We start from the raw sequence: 24570 nt of genomic DNA, 5'->3' as shown, positions 1-24570 counted from the left end.
GAAGCTTTTTTAGCACGAAAGTTTCCAAAAATAACGTTATTTAATAACGTTAAATATATTTAAGCCAAGGTAAGGTGTGACTGACAGTGACAGAGCATTGCAGATAATTTCACCACTTTTGTTTAAAGCTAACTATTAACGTAACTTAACTAGCTAGCTAGTTAGTTAGTTTTCCGCAAAAGACTTCAGTTGCTGTTTTCTGACTTATTTCGTAAATGTTTTTGCTCTTGTCATTTATTTTGTTGAAAGATGGAAAGGGGGCCAGGGCCTCCCAACAGCTCCAATGAGGCTTCGTCTTCCACTTCATGTTACCATCAGTTATTCAGATATCCGATATTTGAACAGAGAGGCTTGTATTCAGACGTCATATCTCCCTTAGCTTTGCAGGTATATTACAATTTGATCAGAATTGCATGTAATGTGAATGATGTGATAATTATCTTCAGATTCAATATTTTGTAGGGTCATCCTGTCAAACTACCAACAGCAGGTGAAATCACATGACTTGGCAACATTATTTGTAACTTGTATTGTTTGTTTCATCTGAATGTGCTCTGCTTTAAGAAGTTAAATCAAAGAGGAATCATGATAAATGCACTTCTCAGCAAAGAACCTTTTACTTCTGCTCTGATGGAGACTTACCTAAAGTTCAGATGCAGTACCAAACCTTTTCTGGAAAAATTCCACGGAAATTAGAGATAGAAAGGTTTGTCATAATTGTGCATTATTCCTAGTCTAATTTTAACAGAGCTTTGGAACTACTTCAGTGTTTGTGATGTCTTGTTTATGTAAAAATTATGTTAATATAAAATGTGATGTCCTCCAACCAAATAGGCGCCGAAGGGAATTTTCACAGTTAAACCTTGAACAGCTCCTGGAAGAAAACAATATTGACTCTGATACCCTTGTACCGATGTGCATGGGAAACAATAATAATCGTGTTCTTTCTGTGTCACCCTACCTCCCGCTGGAGGTAAGATTTAACAGCAAGTATTTAGTTTATAGTTATTAAATCAACTATACAGTGCTTTGTTGACTATGCTATTTGAACTTTTTCTTGTCTCAGATTTTTGACAATGAGGACTTTGATTGTCGATCTCCCGATGACTGGCTTTCTCTTGGGATTTCTGAAGGATCGTGTGATCAGAAGCCAATTCCAGGAAGAGCCTTCTTGCCAACAGAAGTCAAAATTTCTTTTGGTAGGCAGAATTGGCAATGACACTCTTGTTAAGACTTTTATTATTAAAAGTTATCTTTTTAATGAAAGATTCAGGTGCTCTAACCCATGAGTACCAGTGGCACTTGGTTGGAGTTCTTGACTACGACAAAGAAACATCTCTGTACCTCGTAGAAAAAGTTCATTTTAAAGATGCAACTGAAAAAAAAGGTAATACTAGCCTCAATGAACAATAAAAGAAAACAATGTTAACTGGTATGTGTTAAAAAATATATAGTTTTCACTTCATAGACTTACAGGCTTAATTTCCTCCCATCCTCTTTGCCAAGGAGGAAAGTCGTATGTTACAGGAGGAAGATACTGGGTACCAAGAATCCGATTGTTATTTAATGCAGAAGACCCCCGCGTCTTTGTGCAGCGCATCAAGAGCGCCCAACATTTGAGGGAGAGTACCGAAGCCCTTAGTCATTACCATCTGTCTATTGACTGCATGTCTATTGGGAAGCGAAAGCCATCTATTGACACCTGTAGTCTCCAACACATAAAGAAGTATGCTCTTACAACCCCTGGTCTTACACTAAATAAGTAAGTAGATGACTCAAATACATGATCAACATCAAGAATATGTTATTGGTGAAATGTACTGCATTAGTGTTGCAATTATGTTGCTTTTTATGATTTAGTTTGAATGACTGTGTTAACAAACTGGAAGAGGAGATAAAATTGGACTATAGCAGGACCATGATCCGCATACATTTTGATGAAGTAGTGATGAACCAACCAGAGGAACAGTTTTCTCAAATTATCATACCAAAGAAAGAACACCTCCCCATCCCCAAAAAAGGTGAAAAAAATCAATTGTTCAGTGATTGTATACTTGCTAATGTGTGACTTAATTATGTACAACCAATACGTTTTTCTTCTTTTTCATAGAATTCGTTCCAGCCCCCGCTTTTGTTTATGAGGAAATGAGAGCCAAACTAGTTTTCTGCTCACTTTTTACACAGTCAGAGGTGTTTTTTATATTGTCTAATGTATGGTCGGAGTGCAACAAAGTTGCAAACATGCAACTGTTTCATAGTTCTGAGATCAAACCACTTCAGCTTGTGGAGTTTGAAACCACACAGACTAACATTCACAGTCAGGTATTGTAACAATGAAAAACAATGTATAGAGGGTATGCATATGCCTTTTCATTCTAAACAGAACTCTCAACGATCAAATCAAAGAATAACAATGCAGTCTTGCCACTCATTTGACTCTGTATGGTGGAACTCTATCTGCATACCCTCTATCTGTATACATGTAAAACATGTACCAAGACATGGAGTAGAGTGTCTTTTTAGATGGCTTTGCAACCTGCAAAGTTCTGTCTTAACTGGGTACAAATTAGGATAAGGGAACTAACAATTTGTTTATTTCTCATTTACAGGTGAACTTTTATCTTAGAGAGACATGGATAAATTCCGTGACTGAAGTCATCCTTACTCCTTTACAAGATATTGGTCAAGGCACCTACAATGTGAATGAGTTCTCTTGGGAAATATACAAGTTATCCAAACTGAGGAAATTGATGAATGTTGTACGCTACCACATGGAAGACGCCCTGCGCTATCTAGTGCAGAACTCTCTGGCTAATCTTACTCAGCAAATTATGGATGCCTGTCATACTACCCTGAGTTGTTCTGCAGAGCTGGTGTGGGGAAAAGACCTCATTACGAGCCATTACAAGTAAGGTCAAAGCTCAAATTGACTCTGTATTTATGTATACAGCAACGTTAATGCTTTCTTGTGTTCATTTGTGTTGATGTATTTAATTTTTTCTTATTCCCTTAGGCCGAAAAAGAACACTTTGTTCTTGATGGACTTGGTCCTGGACCAAACTGGGGTTCATTATAACACTCCTCTTGAGATTTTTCCCTCATCACTTGTTAAGTTATTTGATGAAGGAATTTTAGCAACACACAGCGTGCCACAAATAGAAAAGGTAAACAAAATATATTCAGATCCTAAACCTAAAAAGAAAAGTCCTACTGGCAGATTGGCTTGGCAGTCGTTTTCGCCTGGGCATTCCACGCTTTTCTAAACACAGAAGGGTCTCTGAATGGGAAATTTATAATCTCAGTTGAAAAATATTATTTTGATGTGGCTCAGACAATTATTCAGCATCCTTAATCGATTTAATTAACTTTTTTTAAATGTATTTATTTATGTTACAGTTTGTGATGGCAAATCTCTTCTTTGGTGGAGAAATTGTACTTGGGTCAGTGAATTTGATGGAACCAGAAGTAAACGAGCAAAGAAAGAGGATCCACATGGCTCTCTCCCAGGCGGCTATACCTATGAGGGCTTATGCAGCTGAATATGTCAAATACTTGGAACTCAATAATCAAGACATAGAAACACTGCTCAAGTAAGTAAAAGAGAATGATTGTTTATAGTCATTGTTCAGTAGATTCCTAATTTCTTTCTGTATTTTGCATTCAGATCTTGTACTCAAACAGAGCTGACATCACAGGCAGTGAAAAAAGAAGTGGAGCAACATTTGAAAGAAAAGGAGAGGCTTGAACAAACACTGCCAGCTTTGATTAATATTGGCCCATTTACTGTTCAGGTAGAGGCTGTACGTCAGGCATTGTGCAACAAACGAAAAGCTTTGGCCAAGTCTCTGCAGGACCAGCTTGCTCAAAGGCTCCGTAAACAGATTGATTATGTATGTGATGTGTTTAATTTATGAAATGTATTTACATGTATTACATGGAGTATGAGACTACGAAATTCTGTATTCATTTGTGTGTCTAGTTCTGTGAGGAATGCATCATCATGAACAGAAAACTTTGCGAAAAGCCAGATACAATCGAGGAACTATCTGAAATAAGAGAGTGGATGAAGCAAATTCCAGAGCAGCTAAGAATATATAAAGTATGACCATATGGAAAACTGAATATATATTTTTTATAATGTAAGAATTGCTATTGTGGTCTTAATTATTTTTAAACAGGAACGACTTAAAAAGACGTTAGCAGAATATGATGTCTTGGATGATTTCTGTTACATTCTACCAGATGAGGATTTCAAAAATAAGTAAGAAAAATAATTAGATGATTACTTACTTTGGATCTCAAAACACAAGACAGCCACATTTAGACTATACAGTATTTCAGCTGCTTCTTGTGTATACAGGTGGGCTGCAGTTGGATGGCCTCAAAAGATTTTCAGACAAATAGAAAAAACGACATCCCAACACAAAGACGAAGTGGAGCAATTCCACAAAATCCACCAAAGTGGAGAGAACAACTTGAGGGAAGAAATTGACTCGCTGCAAGTATGTTCAAATTATATATATATATATGTATATATATATATTGCACTTGTACATCACTTTGCTACACTATTATCAAAATGCTGTGTATTGGTTCACTACCTACTCACTCCACAGTTACATAAAAAACGTTATACTTGCTTTTATTGTTATTTGATATTGTAGACTTGACTGAGCTTTTGTGAATGTAGATGGTGGTTGCTGGGTTTGCGGGGGTTTCTAACATAGATCATGCTCACGAAATGGCCAATAAGGTAAAACATACAAGAAAACAGCTGAAGGACTGTCAGGCCATGGCCCAATCCCATAACAGCAGAGACCGTCTATTTGGGCTGCCACCGACAAAAGTAAGTAGAACCTTAAGAAACTTACAAAATGATATAGTCAGTCACAAGAGTTAATCAGCAATCTTTAAACAACATTCAAATACCCTGTTTATCACTGCGTTATGTGTCAAACTTATCTAATCAAAGTGCTTGTGTTTTCTAGTATGATCGTCTTCATAACCTGGTTAAGGAATTCCAGCCTTTTGAAGACCTGTGGACGGCTACCTCCAACTGGATTTCCTGGCAGGAGCGCTGGCTCAATGACCCACTAAGCTCTATCAATTCTGAACAACTTGAACACGATGTCACAGAGACTCACAAGACCATCCACAAATGTGTCAAACAATTCAAAGATAATTCGGGTGAAAATAAAAACACAACAGCGGGCCAAAAATGTATATCATCAGCTGAACAGATAGATGATTTTATTTTTGTATCCTCTTTGTGACAGGATGTCACATGATGGCAGCCTTGGTTCGTAGCAGGATTGAGGACTTCCGGCCTCATATTCCACTCATTCAAGGATTAAAAAACCTAGGCCTGAGAAGTCGCCATTGGGAGATGCTTTCAGAGCGTATCCAAATGAAGGTCAAATTCCATCCCAATTTGACCTTTTCAGGCTGCCTTGAGATGGGTTTGCAAAACTATGCCGATGAAGTCGCACAGGTGGCCGAGGTGGCAGGCAAGGAGCACACCATTGAACAGGTACACATTGTATTTTTTGTAGAGAGTATGCAGTTTTTACTCTGAGTACAAACTGTTATGGGTTCTGTTTAGAATTACAAATATGTAATATGTATATAAGTGCATGACCTTTATATCAGCATGGGCTTTATCATGTATACAGTTAATCCTATTTACAAATATTGTAACATTGTGCATGGTTAAGCATTGTGGGTTATTTTGATCTTTCACAACAGTATTCTTAAGATTCTCATTCTCATTTAGGCTCTTAACAAAATGAAAGATGAGTGGTCAGCTGTGGTCTTCGATGTGATGCCATACAAGAACACAGGCACCTACATTCTCAAAAGTCCAGATGAAGCTTCACAACTGATCGACGACCACATCGTCATGACCCAGAGCATGGCATTCTCACCGTTTAAAAAAGCCTTTGAAAGTAACATCGTCAACTGGGAGAGCAAACTGAAAATGACTCAAGTACAAAACATTCTATTTCATTGCAGATAGAAATGTACTGCAGCATTACCACTGAGTTTTATAATGTGCTGCTGCCCCCTTTTGACTTTTGTAGGATGTTCTTGAAGAATGGCTGACATGCCAGCGGTCATGGCTTTACCTTGAGCCCATTTTCAGCTCCCCAGATATAAATCAGCAGCTGCCAGCCGAAGCACAACGATACCAGCAAATGGATAAAATGTGGAGAGATGTAATGAAAAAGGCAAACAATAACCGCAAGGTCAGAACTTACATTTGAGTGTAAAAATACAGACTGGGGTACTTTGTGTTGCTAGTGTAAGGAAAATACTACATTATTTTCTTCTTTTTTTTGAAGATTATCGAGTTGTGCCCAGATTCGCGCCTTTTGTCTACTCTGAAGAAGTCAAATGCTCTCCTAGAACAAGTGCAGAAAGGTCTGATTGAGTACTTGGAGACAAAGCGACGTGCCTTCCCAAGGTGTCACCCCTTTTTAGCAACTTTGTTTTTGTTTATTTTGCCTTCTGAGTGAAAGAGAATATGTCTCTGACCTCATCCTTTTCATACAACTTCATGCCCTCTTGACTTCGTTCCTAAATCTCCTGCTTGGTCTTCCTTTATGAATCCAAATCATTTCAACTTTGCCATTCTGACCTTACAGATCTGTCTGAACTAATTTGATGAGTTTCATCTGTTTTCTGTCATAGCATTGCTCCACATTGCTGCAGTTGTGAAATTTCTGTTTTTAGGTTTTACTTTCTGTCTGATGATGAGCTGCTTGAAATTTTGTCTCAGACCAAAGATCCCACTGCTGTTCAACCACATTTGCGCAAATGCTTTGAAAACATCGCACGGGTTTGAGATTCAACTTTTTCAAGACATGATGGTTGACAATTTTATCAAATGAATTGTGGGTAAAAAGTTCTCTTTTTTTTCTTTTCAGCTTCAATTTCAACCTGATTTACAAATTACAGACATGTACTCTGGAGAAGGGGAAGAAGTTAAGCTTTTCCAGTCTGTTCAGCCTTCTGGAAATGTGGAGGACTGGCTCAGAAATGTAGAGAAAACAATGAAGGCTACAGTAAGAGATAATATTGACCGCTCATTAAAAGTCTACTATGAGGTTTGCCACTTTTCCTTTTCTTGTGTACTTTTACTGCTGCTGCTGGAATTTAATTTCAAATAACACATTTTGTCACTTTAGCAAGCTCGTGAGGATTGGGTGTTGTCATGGCCTGGTCAAGTTGTTATAGCCGGTTGCCAGGTTTTCTGGACTGCAGAGGTATCTGAAGCTATAGAGAAGGGAGACTTGGCGAGTCATCTTTTTCCTCAGCTGCAAACACAGGTGTGTTATTATAGCATATGCAATGTTCTCATGTCACTTTCACTACTTCACCACATGTGTCTTTAAAGCTCGGTAACTTAGTCCAGCTAGTCAGAGGAAATTTGTCCAGAATGCAGAGAGCTATTCTGTCGGCCCTCATCGTCATAGAGGTCCACGCTAAAGATGTTGCCGCTGAACTTGTCCAGCAGGAGGTCTCAAGTGTTAATGACTTTGAATGGATCAGTCAGCTCAGGTACTTTTTTTTTCATCAAATGAGAGTTTCGTACAAAGTACTAAGTGCATTTTTGTAAAATATTGTAATTTACACAATGTTTTAAAAAAAGAAACATGAGAAAATAGTATTATATCAAGGTCTGAGGTTGTTAATTGCCCTTTTAATTTGTTAATCCATTGTCTTATCCCTGAAGATACTACTGGGCAAAGGATGACTTGTACATCCGTGTTGTGAATGCAGAGTTCTTGTACGGATATGAGTATCTTGGTAACTCTGGTCGGCTGGTTATCACCCCCCTTACTGACAGGTGAGCAGGACATTTTTCACTGTCAAACTTTCCTAGATAAAACTGAGTTTAAATGTTATTATTTTTTTGTCTGTGCTGTTGTAGGTGCTACCTAACCCTGACAGGGGCTCTCCATCTGAAATTTGGTGGGGCTCCTGCTGGTCCAGCTGGTACAGGAAAGACAGAGACTACTAAAGATCTCGGAAAGGCCTTGGCGATTCAGACGGTGGTGTTCAACTGTTCAGATCAGCTGGACTTCAAGGCTATGGGCAAATTCTTAAAGGGACTTGCAAGGTTAAAACAGCAAAGTTCTAAAAAAAAAAACACAAAACTTTTCCACATACATACAGTATTACATTTTTATCTGCTGTTTTTATTCATTTGTTTGTAGTTCTGGGGCTTGGGCATGCTTTGATGAATTTAATCGTATCGATGTCGAAGTGCTGTCTGTAGTGGCACAACAGATAACCACAATACAAAAAGCACAACAGCAAAGAGTAAATCCCATTTCTAAATTTTAATTAAACATTACAAAGATTTTCATTGCTAAATTGTATCGCTAATAAACTAATAACTGCTTTCAGGTTGAACGCTTTGAATTCGAGGGAACGGAAATCACGCTTGTTCCCTCCTGTGCTGTGTTTATTACAATGAATCCTGGTTATGCTGGTCGCACAGAGCTGCCAGACAATCTAAAGGTATACAGTGTCTTCAACATCCAGGAAATCTAGAGTTGTATAATACACTTTTGATGCCGTTTTATTTAGGCTTTGTTCCGTCCTGTGGCTATGATGGTGCCTAATTATGCCATGATTGCTGAGATTTCCCTATACTCATTTGGCTTTAGTGATGCCAAAATCCTCTCAAAGAAGATCACCTCTACTTTTAAGCTTTCCTCTGAACAACTTAGTTCTCAGGTATGACTTTTTCACTTTAATTTACAATATAATACAATACTAGGATGCTTAAATTTGCTTAATTGTAATATTCATTTTGGCTCTTTTAGGATCATTATGACTTTGGCATGAGAGCTGTAAAAACTGTGATCTCAGCTGCTGGAAACCTGAAAAGAGAACATCCTGAGATGAAAGAGGTAAGCTGTAATTGTCTTATATTTAAGGCATCACCTCAACATACTCTAACTTCTCTGCTTTTCCGAAGGACTTAATCTGTCTGCGGGCAATTAAAGACGTCAACGTTCCAAAGTTTCTTCAAGATGACTTGAAGCTTTTCAACGGGATTGTGTCTGATCTATTTCCCGAGACAAAACAAGAACCGATCAATTATGGCACACTGGAGCAATCCATGCGCAGGGTCTGTTCTGAGATGAACCTAAAAGATGTTGATGGTTTGTGTCTCACTAAAAGGAATTCATAATCCAATGTGCCTAGGTTAAAGTCAATGGATAAATTGCTTATTTGGTTTCAGGATTTATTCATAAATGTATTCAACTATATGAGACTACAGTAGTGAGGCATGGTCTTATGCTTGTGGGCACTTCGGGATCGGGTAAAACTAAGGTAAGTGCAGTCAGTTTGTAATTTGAATTAGTTTGTAAAGACTTTTCTGACACATTTATTTTTTGTTTGTTAGTGTTATGAGGTGTTGGGTGCTGCCATAACAGCTCTGAAAGGACAGGCTTCTGTAAGTGGAGGGGAGTATGAGGCTGTTCAGATATTTGTTCTCAATCCCAAGTCCATCACCATGGGACAGCTTTATGGAGAGTATGACCTGCTCACACATGAATGGTAGGATGACTGCAGCAGTACATGACTCCCATACCTGCTCAGGAAATAAAATCTCTATGTAGAATGTTGTTTTTTTGTTATGCAATGCAGGACAGATGGAATCCTGTCAGCTCTTGTCCGTGGAGGGACTACATCCATGGACCAAGAGAAAAGGTGGTACATGTTTGATGGTCCTGTAGATGCTGTGTGGATTGAGAACATGAACACAGTGCTTGATGACAACAAAAAGCTGTGTCTAAGCTCAGGAGAGATTATCAAGCTCACAGATGTAAGTTTGAATACATGTTTCCCTTCACGTGGTTCTGTTCATGAGAGCAACTGTGAATTTGCAGGTTATGACCATGATGTTTGAGGTGCAGGACTTGGCAGTTGCCTCACCAGCCACTGTGTCCCGCTGTGGAATGGTCTATCTGGAGCCAAGCATTCTGGGCCTCACCCCTTTTACTGAATGCTGGCTGAATCAGATTCCTGAGGCAATAAAACCATATTCAGACCACCTTACTTCTTTGTTCTCCAGGTTTCTCAAGGTGAAATACATCCATATATATATTATCTAAATTCCTTTTGCCACATAGCATAATTGCCAAAGTAATCTTACGGCCAAATTGAGATTTTTAATTTCATTGTCCTTTACAAATTTGTTGCATATTGAATTCACTTGTTATGTCCCCAACCAATTACAAGAGTTGTTAAAACAACAAACACAACTTATGTCTAACTCATCTATATGAGAGTACAGAACTGTTGCTTCCCCCCCCCCACCCCCCACCCGATGTCCTTAACACTGTCAATTGTGCTATGAGATTCACAGTTTGTTCCATAATATTCAGTGTTAACACATGTCTGTGATTTTGTTCATTTATGCAGGACTCCATAGCATTTGTTCGTGGGCATGTTAAAGAGGTGATCACATCTCTTGACAGCAACCTGACGTGTAGTCTTCTTAAACTCATGGACTGCTTCTTCGACCCGTTCCAGCCTAAAGAGGTCTGCATAAAAAAAAAAGAAAATAGCATTTACTGTTTTATTATTAATTGTATGTATCTAGTTTAAAATTTTGACAATATGTTATTATAAAAGAGTGAACGACCGCCACCGCAGTCTAAAGTGGAACGGCTTAAAGAAGTTATTGAGCCCTGGTTTTTCTTCTCTCTGGTGTGGAGTGTTGGAGCCACTGGAGACGCAACAAGCTGCCAGCACTTCAGCAACTGGCTCAGAGGGAAAATGAGTAAAGAGAAAGTGAGACATGATTCATATAAAATGTCTATTAAGAAATAGCTTAAAATATCCTAATTATGTCGATGTTTTCTCCCAGATTGAGTTATGTTTTCCAACGGACGGTTTGGTTTATGACTACAAGCTCGTCGATGGTGGAATAAGTAACTTTGACGACGACGATGATGATCCAAACAAAAGCAAAGTACGCAAACATTTAAAGAGGGGGTATTATGCTTTTTTCAATCACATAGCACCAGTCTATAGCACACTACAATCATGATGAAACCTTCTGTCGGTCTGTAAATGCAGTAAATTAGAATAACTGCCTTGTATAAAATTGCTCTCTCAAAATGGCTGTAGTGAATGTCTTGAAATAGGCCTCTGTCTCTTTAAGAACCTCTGACACTTTCCGACACGCCCCCTCCACACGCTGTCTGTGGCATCAGTGGGGAGGGGGTTCTGCTGAGGAGCAGTGGTTGGTTACTGGTTACTCGGCTGGTGACGGAAGCTCGGAGGCGTCTCCAGGAGGTGGGGGCGTTCCTAGGAGGACTCAGGCAAACCTATCCCTAAAATGGCTGCCATCAGAGTTTTTACAGATTACTCAAAAATATGTGAATGTGCCAAGGCAACACTTCAGGCATGTTTTTAATGAGGGAATGACATAATAACATGGTGTAAAGCTTGAAAAAGTCGATTTTGCATAATACCCCCCCCCCTTTAAAATGTTGTGGATTGTGTCACCACTTGTTCTTTTCTTTCTGTTTAGGTTCAGTGGATCAGCTGGATGCAAGATGCACCAACTGTTGTCATTAAAGCAGAAACCAAGTATGCAGACATTATTGTCCCCACTCTTGATACTGTGAGAATGACATTTCTACTTGACATGCTTTTAAATAACAAGAAGCCAGTAAGTTATTATAATTATTAGTATTTTTATAAATATACTATATATTATTTTTGTTTTTTGTTTTTTATAAACTACAAGAAATTGATGTTTGAGTTATGTGTGCTCAAGGTCCTATGTATTGGCCCAACTGGAACGGGGAAGACCCTCACTATGTCAGACAAACTACTCAAAAACATGTCAGCGGACTACATTACTCACTTCCTCATGTTCTCTGCTCGTACTTCAGCTAACCAGACTCAAGATTACATCGACAGTAAACTAGATAAAAGGTATACTGGACCATCACATCTTTGTCCAACAGTGTAAACAGTAAATTTATAGCGTCAATTATGAAGCATATTATTCACATATGTTTCTCTGTCAGACGCAAAAATGTGTTTGGGCCTCCAAAGGGAAAGTATTTCATCTTTTTCATTGATGACCTAAACATGCCAATGTTAGAAACATATGGAGCTCAACCTCCGATTGAGCTACTCAGACAGTGGATGGACCATGGGGGCTGGTATGATAGAAAGCAAATAGGTACTGTTTATATGTTTTGCATTGTGGCCTTGTGACCATTTCAAAATACAGCATTTGAAAGTTCTATATTGTCCTTTTACAGGCGCGTTTAGACACTTGGTGGACATAAATGTTGCTTGTGCAATGGGGCCTCCTGGTGGAGGCCGAAATCCTCTCACTCCACGATTTACTCGGCACTTCAACTATTTATCTTTCACTGAAATGGATGATGGCAGCAAGAAGCACATTTTTACCACAATTCTTGGCAGTTGGCTGGGTAAGGATCACGATTTAGGCTATGTGGTTTTATAGAGGCAGAAAGTTACTGAGGTTTATGGGGCCAAAGGCCCAAGAACAGAAAATACAAAGTATTCCAGGATATTCTCATATTTTAGTAATCAGAATATTCGAAACAGCACATCATCGGTTTGACTCTTTTCTTCAGGTCCAGCAATCCTGCCACTGAATGGGGCTCTTGTCGATGCCACTATTCGAGTGTACTCTACTATTACTTCTCAACTTCTCCCAACTCCAGCAAAATCTCATTATACTTTCAACCTCAGAGACCTGTCTAAGGTTTTCCAGGGTATGCTCATGGCTAATGCGGGCTCTGTTCAGGTAGTAAACTAAAAATGTGCAGGCTAAACAGTTGATTTGCTGTTATTAAAAAGCTAAAATCTTGTATATGTTGTCGCAGGAGCAATCACAGCTGCTGCAGTTGTGGTACCATGAAAGCTGCCGGGTTTTTCAGGACCGCCTCGTCTGTTTTGAGGACAGAGAATGGTTTAGTGCACTATTGAAAGATTGTATCCAGGAATTTGGATCCACATTTGAAGAAGTTGTGACATGCCAGCCTGTTATATATGGAGACTTTATGATTCCTGGAGCTGATGTGAAAGTGTATGCACTAATTGAGGACAAGGACATGGTGCGTTTTTGAAATACACATTGTTGAGGTTTCTGACAGATATGTGTTTGAACAGCTATTTTCTTAGTTGACCTTCTTTAAATTTGATAGACTTTACAACTGTTTAATATTTTCAGTTGCAAAGAACACATTCTAGCAAACCACTTGTGTTTTGGACATTTGGTCCCTATTTATGCTTCTCTATTATTGATTAGTTAGTTTCCATAGTGATGAACTTATTTGTTGGATATCACCATTTAAACCCTTAAAACATTTGTGACATTTGGTTTTAAGTCTTTGATTAAACTGTAGTGTATAGTGAAATTAACTAAATTGTGTGTTTATGTTTTTGATATTTTTCAGTTGGTGAAAGCGATCGAGGGGTACATGGATGATTATAATCAAACCAGCAAAGCAAAGATGAAACTTGTGCTTTTTATGGATGCCATAGAACATGTGTGTCGTATCAGCCGTATCCTGCGCCAGCCTTTAGGCAATGCTCTTCTGCTGGGCGTAGGGGGCAGCGGTCGGCAGTCCTTGACCAAACTGGCCTCCCACATGTAAGTCATTGCTTCAATTTGTTGTAAGTGGATAAATGGCAAAGAACCTTCTAAAACAAAAAGAAGCTTACTTTGTATGTCACACTATTAAGTTTAAAAAGGCAGCCACATTAGCTTGTGAATTAGCTAATATTCAGAATAGATTTTTTTTAGCAAGGTTATTGTAAAGACTGTAGCTGCGGTACAATTATTTGGCTGATAGTATTTTCACCTCCATTTTCAGATCAGACTATGAGTGTTTTCAGATTGAATTGTCCAAAAACTATGGACTGCCAGAGTGGAGGGAAGATCTAAAAGGTATCATGCTAAAGGCTGGTCTCCAAAACCAGTCAATCACTTTCCTCTTTGTAGATACACAGGTAAGTGAAATACAGTATAAACAATTCCCCAAATCTACAAACCACTGATCAGTATTGTTTTACTTAGATACAAAGTGAGTCTTTCCTGGAAGATATTAATAACATTTTAAACTCTGGAGATGTTCCCAATCTGTACGCATCCGATGAGGAAGAACGAATTCTTAATACAATGAAGCCTGTGGTTCTAGACCTGGGCCAGCAGCCAACAAAGGCCAATCTTATGGCTGCATATCTCAAGAGAGTCCGCAGCAATATTCATACAGTATTGTGCATGAGGTGAGCCAAAAGCTATTTTTGTTTTTAGAAATAATTTATGTATTTCCACTGCTTCATTTTGTTTCCATTTCATATCAAAGCTATAATTGGGTTATTTTGATCATTTGTTTTAGTCCTATTGGTGAAGTATTCCGTGCTCGACTGAGGCAGTTTCCTTCACTGGTCACATGCTGCACTATTGACTGGTTCAGTGCTTGGCCAGAGGAGGCTCTTCAAGCCGTGGCTTCAACATTTTTGAATGAGATGCCTGAACTAGAAGCCAGTGGTGAAACACTTAGAGGATTGGTAACTGGCTACACACAATTACATTCACATTGTTCAATCACATACATTACATGAATGTACATTATGCATGACCCACGTCCTTTTACATTTTTATCTAGACAATGATGTGTGTGAATATCCACCAGATGGTAGCCAGGAAATGTGATCAGTTCAAAGCTGAGCTTTCACGATACAACTATGTAACACCCAAAAGCTATCTAGAATTGCTCAATATTTTCTCAAAACTTACCTCACGTAAAAAGAATGAACTAAGCAATGCACGACAACGCATGAAAACGGGTCTAGACAAGGCAAGCATTAAAAATAATTTTCCACTGATTTATTTACCATTTGGTGTGGTTTTATTTGGTGTTATATCAATTTGTCTTTTTAAAGCTTCTTAGCACAGCAGAGGATGTGAGTAAGATGCAGGAAGAGCTGGAAAAAAGGCGTCCGTCTTTGGAGGAGGCTGCTCGAGAAACTGAGATCACCATGGAGTCAATCAGAGTATGAAAAAAAAAACTTCCACAGTATTTTTGCATTTGAATTGTATGTTTGCAGTATACTGTATGTACTGTACAGTTGTTTGTTTTTAGAAAGACACAATAATTGCCGAAGAGACTCGTAAATCAGTACAAGAAGAAGAAACTAAAGCCTCAAAGAAAGCCCAAATAGCAGAGGCTATTGCTGCTGACGCCCAGAGAGACTTGGATGAGGCTTTACCAGCCCTGGATGCAGCTCTCACAAGCCTTAAGTCACTGAACAAAAATGATGTTACTGAGGTCAGACACTTCAAATTGATTATTTCTTGTGCTGTGCTGTGTTATTGTTGTATATTATTGACATTATACGTGTTTGATAGGTGCGAGCTTTACAGCGTCCTCCTCCAGGGGTGAAGCTGGTTATTGACGCAGTATGTATCATGAAGGGCATTAAACCCAAGAAGGTACCTGGGGAGAAGCCAGGCACTAAGGTTGATGACTACTGGGAACCTGGAAAGGGTCTGCTCAAAGACCCTGGTAAATTTCTGGAAGGTCTCTTTAATTATGACAAGGTGGTAATTATGCAAAATATGATGTATTGGCCACATTTTGTCTGTTCTTTGTGTAAATCTTTTCTGTCTTTAAAGGACAACATTCCAGATTCTGCGATACAGCAGATTCAGCCATACATGGACAATGAGGAATTTCAACCAGCTGCTATTGCCAAAGTGTCCAAAGCCTGCACGTCCATTTGCCAGTGGGCAAGAGCAATGTATGTGTACCATTTTGTGGCAAAGGCAGTCGAACCTAAAAGGGTAAAAACGTGTTTTATTTTTCGGGGGTCCTGTTCCCCAATTGTCTATTACGTGGTTTGTTTTGTCTTTATATTTCTATAGCAAGCTCTTCAAGGAGCCAGGGATGACTTAGCTGTGACCCAACAAATATTGGATGATGCAAAAGCAAAGCTAGCGGCAGTAGAGGGTGGCATTGCCAGTTTACAGGCCAAGTATGAAGACCGTGTAGCAAAGAAAAATGAATTGGAGTATCAGTATGATTTATGTGAAAAGCGCCTCGTTCGTGCAGATAAGGTAAGTGTTTCAGACTAGAAAAGAGTTAATGACAACTTTTTAATGTTGAACATTTTTTCTTCTCAGCTCATAGGAGGACTGGCTGATGAGAAGGTGCGTTGGAAAGAAACAGTTCAAAACCTGGATTACATGGTCAATAATGTGACGGGAGATGTGCTACTGTCTGCTGGATATGTCGCGTACTTGGGACCTTTTACTGTAAGTGACGACTCCAATTGGCATGTGTCATTACAATTGCTCTTAATCATGAAAGTGTTTTGCAGGGGGAGTATAGGGCTGCTATGGCAGAGGAGTGGCTTCACAGTTTCAAGCAGTTAAATGTTCCTCATACTAGTGAACCCAATCTGATTAACACTCTTGGAGACCCTGTAAAGATTCGCTCATGGCAGGTCAGGACATACAAGTCTATTTTGTCCCTTAGATAATTAAGTGGCTGCACAATAGTTTTTGTTTAGCCCTGCCAATTAATTTCTTCATGTCCTCTATAATGAGTTCAGATTGCAGGATTGCCTAAGGACAACCTTTCAGCTGAGAATGGGGTGATTTCCCAGTACTCTTTACGGTGGTGTCTTTTTATTGATCCACAAGGACAGGCCAATAAGTGGATTAAAAACTTGGTAAGAGTTGTTGTAATATGTGTAAGTATTAACAACAAATATCAAATGTTTCAACACTTCACCAACTCATGTTTATGGTCATTCTGAGCTGCAGATTCAGTTTGAAGCCGTACACTACGTATAAGTAGTTGCTATGTATTTGATCCTTTTTTACTTTTTGCCCCCCAGGAACGTGAAAACGGACTTGAGGTTGTGAAACTTAGTGACAATGATTTCCTACGTAGCCTAGAGAATGCGATCCGTTTTGGCAAACCCGCCCTGTTGGAGAATGTAGGGGAGGAACTTGATCCTGCTTTGGAGCCTGTTTTGTTACAGCAGGTACTGACCCATAGTCACCATTTACTTGTTTTGTGTGATTTGTGCCATCACTGTGTTTTTCTTCAGACCTTTAAGCAATCAGGCAGCACGATGCTGAAGCTTGGTGATTCAGTTATCCCATATCATGAAAACTTCAGAATGTATATTACTACAAAGCTCCCAAACCCACACTACTCACCAGAAGTCTCCACCAAAGTCACATTAATAAATTTCACCTTATCACCTAGGTATTTACTGTACTCTCTAAATCACAAAGCGTCTACACTTTCACACTCAGTATCCAACTAACAAAAGCTCTACCTATGTTTTTCCCGCCAAACCAGCGGACTTCAAGACCAGTTGCTTGGTCAAGTTGTGGCTAAAGAGTGTGCAGACTTGGAAGAAGCCAAAAATCAGCTAATAGTTAGTAATGCTCAAATGAAGCAGGACCTTAAAGCAATTGAGGATGAGATTCTGTTGCGACTCAGCTCCACAGAGGGAAACCCAGTGGACAATGAAGAACTTATTCAAGTTTTGGGAGCTTCCAAAATCAAAGCTGGAGAGATTAAGGTCATAACTAAAAGACACAGGACATGACTCCATTGTACATAACATATTCATTAAATACCTTTTTTATATATTTTTTATGGTATCTTCCCTGAAAGGCGAAAGTGATGGCTGCCGAAAAAACAGAGCGTGAAATTGATGCAACTCGTCTGGAGTATGTTCCTGTAGCAGTGCGGACCCAGATCCTGTTCTTCTGTGTTTCTGACCTCTCCAGTGTAGACCCGATGTATCAGTATTCTCTGGAGTGGTTCCTTGGTATCTTTGTGTCTGCCATCGCAAACTCAAAGAAAGCAGGTAGAGACCATTTTCTGGGAGCTAGTACCTTATGCAAAATGCACTTGCAGTGATGGCTCCATTATTTCTGTTATGTGCTCTTCAGATGATATAAAACAGAGAATCATCAACATCAATGAATATTTCACCTTCAGCCTGTACAGCAATGTGTGCCGCAGCTTGTTTGAGAAGCACAAGCTTATGTTCGCCTTCCTTTTGTGTGCACGCATCCTGATGAATAGGAAACAAATCGACATGGCAAGTGCCCCATTTGTTACATTTTTCTAAACATTATTTATGCTGTTTAAGTTGAATTTTATTTCTTGTTGTGTCAGGTTGAATGGCGGTTTCTGTTATCTGGAGGAATGCCAGTAAAAGAGCTTCCTAATCCTGCTGTGAGTTGGTTATCAGAACGGACTTGGCAGGACATCTTGGGCCTGAGTAATCTGGAGAACTTCGGCAAACTGGCAAAGACTTTCGCTGAACACCTTCAGGGATTTAGGCTGATTTTTGACAGCAACCAACCACACAGGTTACTGACTATGCTGACATGCAAACACCTGTATGAAATTCAGTTCACAAAACTTTTATTTTTTGGACAACAGGGAGCCCCTACCTGGAGAATGGGACACAAATTTGGACTCATTTCAGAAGCTTTTGGTGTTGCGCTGTTTAAGGGCTGATTGTCTTGTTCAAGGCTTACAGGACTTTGTAGCTGCTCAACTGGGTCAGCGATTCATAGAACCCCAGGTATCATAGCTCTTAATGTTGAAGGCCCTGCACCTAATAGATTATATTTTAATAATAATAATAATAACTTTCTCCATTAGACATCGGATTTATCTGAGGTCTTCAAAGAGTCTTCCCACATCACTCCTCTCATCTTCGTGCTGTCGCCAGGCACTGACCCTGCAGCGGACCTGTATAAGTTTGCTGATGTGATGCAGTTCTCCAAGAAGATGAGCGCTATCTCCCTCGGCCAAGGACAGGTCACACAACTGAATTGTTTTATTTTAACACAATTAAAAATATTGTCCTTTTGGGCTGGGCTTTTTACACATAACTGTATTAATAGTCCAGGAATAATCCAGTAATATGTACAGCCTTAGTGACAGTGTGTCCACTGATTCCTGCTTATCATTTGGCAATTGCTTTTATTCTTCTCATCTACTCTTCCAAGACATTGCATAAATCAGCATTTTCATAACTCGACCTCACATGCTTTTTCTGTGCACTAATGGCATCTGTTTCTTTTTCTGTAACAAAGAACTACTGACAAATAGTACATTTTTCTTATAACATTTTACTTAAACGCTTCTTTTGTGCACTTTGTATTTACTATGTTACTTTCAATTTAAGAAAACAGGGTCAAACAGGGGGCGTCACCATAGTATGATTGCAGTTCCGGTTTACAAAGGACTGATGGCTTTAACGGCCCCATAAAACCTTTCTTCTTTATGGCTTCCAATCATTTCCCATTGTTTTTCTTCTTCTCCTTTTTTGCTATTTTTTAAATGTATTTTTTGAGCGGTATGGTGGCGCAGCGGTTAGCGCTTGTGCTTCAGAGCAAAAAGTTCCTGGGTTCGTTTCCCACCTGGACGGGGCCTTTCTGTGTGTTCTGTGTTTCCTCCAAGTACTCCAGTTTCCCCTACTACTACTACTAAAACATGTACAGTAGGTTCCCCTCTGGGGCCAGGACTCCCCTGAAAAAGAGATTCTTAATCTCAGTGGGACTTTCCTGGTTTAATAAATAAAATTAAAGGATTTTTGACCTGTTGGCTTTATTGGGTGAAACTCACTGGGCCATCCACGCAACTCATTGCTTTTCTCGCAATTAATTAGTTAATGTTTATATAATGTTAATTTTAAGTCAGACTTCTCTTTTTCATCCCCATTTGCTTATTTGTTGTTTGAGTGACCCAGGACCCCTCTCCAAATCTTGGCCCAGGTGCAGTGCCAGGAGTATCTAGCTGAAAGATTGCCGTGTTGTGCACTGTATATTTTGGGTTAAACACGGGAAATACAGTGACACATTCATCCTCCACACAGAAAGGTCCCACATGGTCTGGGAATCGAGCCCGTTGCTGTGACTCTGTACCTCTGCCTCCAGTCTGTTGTTTCTGTACATGTTGCTTATGTGGGCTTTGGTGTGGATTCAGGGCCCCTGGGCTGAGACAATGATGCACGCTGCTATGAAGAAAGGCCACTGGGTCTTCTTCCAGAACTGTCACCTCGCTCCCAGCTGGATGCCCTCACTAGAGAGACTGATTGAACATATCGACCCGGGAAAGGTCAGACCATAAACAACCCAACACAAATTACTGCAACAGTGGTTCTCAACCATTGTAGCTTTGTGACCCAAATAGAAAATAATTGCTATAATTAAGAAGAAAAAAAAACTACATTGAATTGCTATTTGCTATAGATATAATATCAAGATGCATTATTTCATTAAATGTATCTAGATACAAGCAACGGTTATGAGACTTCATTTTTGGTAAAGGCTTACAATTCAGTAAATGGTTCTGGGGCAGATTTTGGATCCTGATCCACTGTTGAGAACCACTTGTAATCAAAACAAGACCTTCCTTCATGCATTAGAGGGGCTAAAATCACTGGTCTGCCCATTGTTTCAAACAGGTGCACAAGGACTTCCGTTTGTGGCTAACAAGTCTTCCCAGCAACAAGTTTCCTGTCTCTATTCTCCAAAATGGTTCCAAGATGACCATTGAGCCCCCGAAGGGAATCAAAGCCAACCTCCAGAGAACGTATTCAAAGCTCACCAATGACTTCATCAACTCCTCCTCTCAGGTCGAGCCAGGTTCCTGAAATATATCTTTACTTACCGGTAGACTAGTGACAGTGAATTCTCTATACCTCGTTCTTACAGATAAATCTGTTGAAGCCTTTGCTCCTGTCACTGACTTTGTTTCACGGGATTGCGTTGGAGAGAAGAAAGTTTGGCGCATTAGGATTCAACATTCCTTATGAGTTTACAGATGGAGACTTGAATATTTGCATCAGCCAACTAAAAATGTTCCTGGATGAATACCAGACTGTTCCTTACAAGGTTTGAGAAAAAGTACAAGAACAATGTATAATGTATGAACTCCCTTGCATTTATCTTGCCCTGTTTTTGTCCGACCTGTGAAGGTACTGAAGTACACGGCTGGGGAGATTAACTATGGCGGCAGGGTGACAGATGACTGGGACCGGCGCTGTCTGCTTAGTATACTGGAGGATTTCTATTGTCCTGATGTGCTTGAAGCCGATCATATCTACTCTCCTTCAGGAGTGTATCGGCAGATTGACACGAGTCTGGATGTTAAGGTAGAGAAAAGATACTGAAATGCGTAAAGCCTAAAACATCTATTTGTGGTACACTAGATTAATATAATATATTTTCTTTCTTTGCTGCACTTCACCGATCCAATAATTGAATACATATATTTTTGTTTTGTCATCCTTCATCTGTATGATAATGTGTTTTGTAACACAGGGTTACTTGGCATACATTAGCGCCCTGCCTATCAATGACACTCCCGAGATATTTGGTCTCCATGACAACGCCAACATCAGCTTTGCCCAGAATGAAACTTTTACCCTATTGGGGACAGTGGTTCGGCTCCAGCCCAGAGCTTCTTCTGCTGGAGACAAAACCCGAGAAGAGGTGCAAAGATACTGTTCCTCAGATAACACAAACATGGAAAACAATGCCTGTGTTTTCATACTGTTATAATACGTCAGCGCTATGATTTTTACTCCTCTGTGTTCGACAGATCGTAGAGGACATTGTGACTGGGATTGTGGAAAAGATCCCTCCGGCCTTCAGTGTAAATGAGGTGATGGCGAAGTATCCTGTCCAGTATGAGGAATCCATGAACACTGTGCTCATCCAGGAGGTTATTCGGTAAGATCGAGTTCATTGTAATCAAATGTCTTTCTCTGCAAATTCAACATACATGCTGGGATTTCTGTCAGCGTTGGTGGCTTCAAATATCAGTAGCTTAATCCACCTCTATATCAGACATAGAGTCATTAATACTTAATGAATTGCTCTCTACTGTCTGCCTCCTTCAGATATAACAAGCTGCTTGAAGTCATCTCTAAGAGCCTCAGAGATATTGTCAAGGCCCTCAAGGGTTTAGTGGTGATGTCATCAGAACTGGAGCTTATGGCCAACAGCCTGTTCAACAACACTGTGCCTGATATGTGGAACGCCAAGGTACCAGTCATCAACATTTACTACTGCAGTTTTCAGACATTAATCTAAATATCGCAGGAATATGAAGTTAAACATAATGTAATCACTTCTTTAAATTAGTCAGTAAGGGACTTGTAATAGGCTGATTGACTTCTTTACTTTTTTTTAAACTATGTGAATGTGTTAAAGTAGATATAATTGAGGGCATTATTACCAAAACAGAATCATAATACCTATTTATTTTACATGATTTATTGGATGGCTACTGTGCCCTGCTGAGTGAATGTTGTGAATGGTTTGCTTTCTAATAACGCATAACTTGCCCCTCAGGCATACCCCTCTCTGAAGCCTCTGGCCTCTTGGGTGACAGACCTGCTTCAGAGGATCAGTTTCCTGCAGAGGTGGATCACTGATGGCATTCCACCTGTTTTCTGGATTAGCGGGTTCTTCTTCCCCCAAGCCTTTCTCACCGGAACACTCCAGAATTACGCCCGCCGCTCCAGCACCTCCATTGACACCATTGGATTTGATTTTGAGGTCAGCGTCATAGAAGTGCATCAAAGCAATGTGGACAAAACATGTGTAATTCTCCCACTACATTGAGTGTTGTCTGATAAAGGTTTTTGTCCCATTTTGCGACGCCGTGTGCCATAGGTAATACCCAAATCTGTACCAGAGATAAAAGAGAAGCCGGACACAGGCTGCTACATCCACGGTCTATTCTTGGAGGGGGCTCGCTGGGATCGTAAGGCGGGTCTGCTCGCACAGTCCAGGCCCAAAGAGCTTTACACCGAAATGGCTATCTTCTGGCTTATACCAAAGCCCAACCGCACAGCACCAACCTCAGGCATCTATGTGTGCCCCATCTACAAGACCCTCACACGTGCTGGTTTGTACAAAACACCTCACCACATGGGAGTAAAGTGTCATGAATGTTAAGTTTCCACAGCACAGGAAAAAGTCAGGCAATAATGCAATATTAACTTCGAGATCAATGCTTTTCCGTGTGTGAAAAGTAGGTGTCGACAGTGCTCACGTTATGTGTTTGTGCATATCTTCTTTAGTGGTTTTATAACTCCCTGAAAATAGACTTTAGCGAGTGTCCCATTACACTAAGCTACTCAAAGTGCAGCTCTGTATTTTCCACCCTCTGCACACAGCAACACCTCATGATTGCAGGTTAAAGTGCTTGGAAAACATTGATTCAGTGCAGGGATCAAGACTGAAATGTGCAAAGGAATGTTTGAAGTCATGTTTCGTGACTGTCGTCCCGTATCTGCCCTATAGGAACTCTTTCTACGACGGGACATTCAACCAACTATGTCATGTCTGTGGAGCTGCCTACTGAGCGGACACAGAGGCACTGGATCAAACAAGGAGTGGCCCTCATCTGCGCCTTAGATTACTGAATGTTTGACCACACTTTGGAATGTAACGCCTGATCCGGACACTATACTTTCTCCTACAGCATGCGAGAAAAAAGTAAAATGTAGAGTTATTTGCAGTTCATTTTTTCTTCTGATATTTACTCATTGAACACGGTTACATACGAGGTGCTGAGTCGTCACAGCTTTATGGGTAATATCTAATAATATAATAACCTTGTCGCTCTTTTGTTGGACTGTAATAAAGCTTTTGACTGTAATGAAACATATACAAGTGCTTTTAGTGAGACATTTGTTGAGTCGTGCCCAATATAGAGCTGGAGGATATTTCTATACTTAAGACATATCGATTTATTTTTAAATGAGATATGGAATTAGACCAAATCGCATATATCAGGATATTTCAAATTCAGATAAGCTATTAAGTTAACAAAAAGAAACAGGTAATCTCATTTTTTTTTTTTTTGCTGTATCTTATTCTTAAACTGAGCTCTTTATATATAAATGCTGCCCTATTTTATTTTCAAGACTATTTTTATTTAAATGTGCACCTTACGGAGCTTTGTTATACAGTGTTTATGCTTACATTTTATTGTGAGTTTTCAAGAAAACTACTCATATTTGGCTTTGACTTAACTTTTCCTTCCACAGCTCTCACTTTGCGGAAAACACATCGGGATATATATCGTATATCGATTTTCAACCAGATATGACTTTTGGTCCATATCGCACCAGGCCTAGCCCAATACTATATTTTCAATAGGTAGAAGAGTTTAACCCCTTTATCCCCGCCTTGACCCAGCACATTGTCTCCAGTTCGGCTTTACCCAAATCTAAAAGCTTCTCGACTGTGTAATGTCTGTTTTGTCATGTTTCCATCTCTTTTTTGTCACATTTTTGTCACACATTCTGTTGCTAACTTGTTGCTTTTTTATTCTTTTTTGTTGTGTTTTCATCCTCGTTTTTTTGTCGCTATTTTGATGCGTTTCCTTTTTGGGCATTTAGATTTGGGTAAAGACAAACAGGAGAAAATGTTCTCGGGGTTAAGAGGTTAAGTGGCAGGGGCAGTAGTGGTAGTTTTTCTTTATT

At 39.6% G+C, this 24570-nt stretch overlaps 1 protein-coding gene across 1 annotated transcript; it reads left to right on the top strand.

Moving 5' to 3' along the window:
- Window positions 1-1069: 1069 nt before the first annotated feature.
- Window positions 1070-23515, top strand: dnah1 (dynein, axonemal, heavy chain 1; the record flags this gene model as incomplete). The annotated part of the gene is made up of 73 exons (XM_079578432.1): window positions 1070-1199; window positions 1268-1387; window positions 1507-1762; window positions 1861-2021; window positions 2111-2322; window positions 2610-2908; window positions 3014-3164; window positions 3397-3590; window positions 3665-3890; window positions 3980-4099; window positions 4179-4261; window positions 4361-4502; window positions 4691-4846; window positions 4989-5187; window positions 5277-5530; window positions 5774-5986; window positions 6081-6245; window positions 6342-6463; window positions 6733-6838; window positions 6927-7106; window positions 7188-7328; window positions 7397-7560; window positions 7736-7849; window positions 7934-8122; window positions 8220-8325; window positions 8413-8526; window positions 8596-8745; window positions 8835-8921; window positions 8990-9176; window positions 9257-9348; window positions 9422-9576; window positions 9667-9844; window positions 9909-10103; window positions 10444-10563; window positions 10657-10815; window positions 10892-10996; window positions 11561-11701; window positions 11810-11970; window positions 12066-12223; window positions 12306-12479; window positions 12648-12820; window positions 12900-13130; window positions 13473-13669; window positions 13893-14028; window positions 14096-14304; window positions 14418-14589; window positions 14688-14879; window positions 14965-15075; window positions 15165-15350; window positions 15431-15622; window positions 15698-15865; window positions 15947-16138; window positions 16205-16336; window positions 16402-16527; window positions 16636-16755; window positions 16924-17073; window positions 17140-17300; window positions 17397-17622; window positions 17718-17913; window positions 17999-18150; window positions 18228-18424; window positions 18498-18642; window positions 18723-18881; window positions 20052-20183; window positions 20533-20703; window positions 20783-20962; window positions 21046-21222; window positions 21392-21562; window positions 21672-21802; window positions 21973-22117; window positions 22427-22633; window positions 22751-22985; window positions 23384-23515. Coding segments are annotated over 73 exons (11973 nt in total), but the record flags the coding sequence as incomplete, so codon positions are not given.
- Between the last annotated feature and the right edge of the window lie 1055 nt (window positions 23516-24570).

Source organism: Gobius niger (genome assembly GCF_951799975.1).
Source record: "Gobius niger genome assembly, chromosome: 20".
In the NCBI taxonomy this organism is placed as follows: Eukaryota; Metazoa; Chordata; class Actinopteri; order Gobiiformes; family Gobiidae; genus Gobius; species Gobius niger.
The sequence above is the reverse complement of the archived record's forward strand: the minus strand, read 5'-3'. Positions and strand labels throughout refer to the sequence as shown.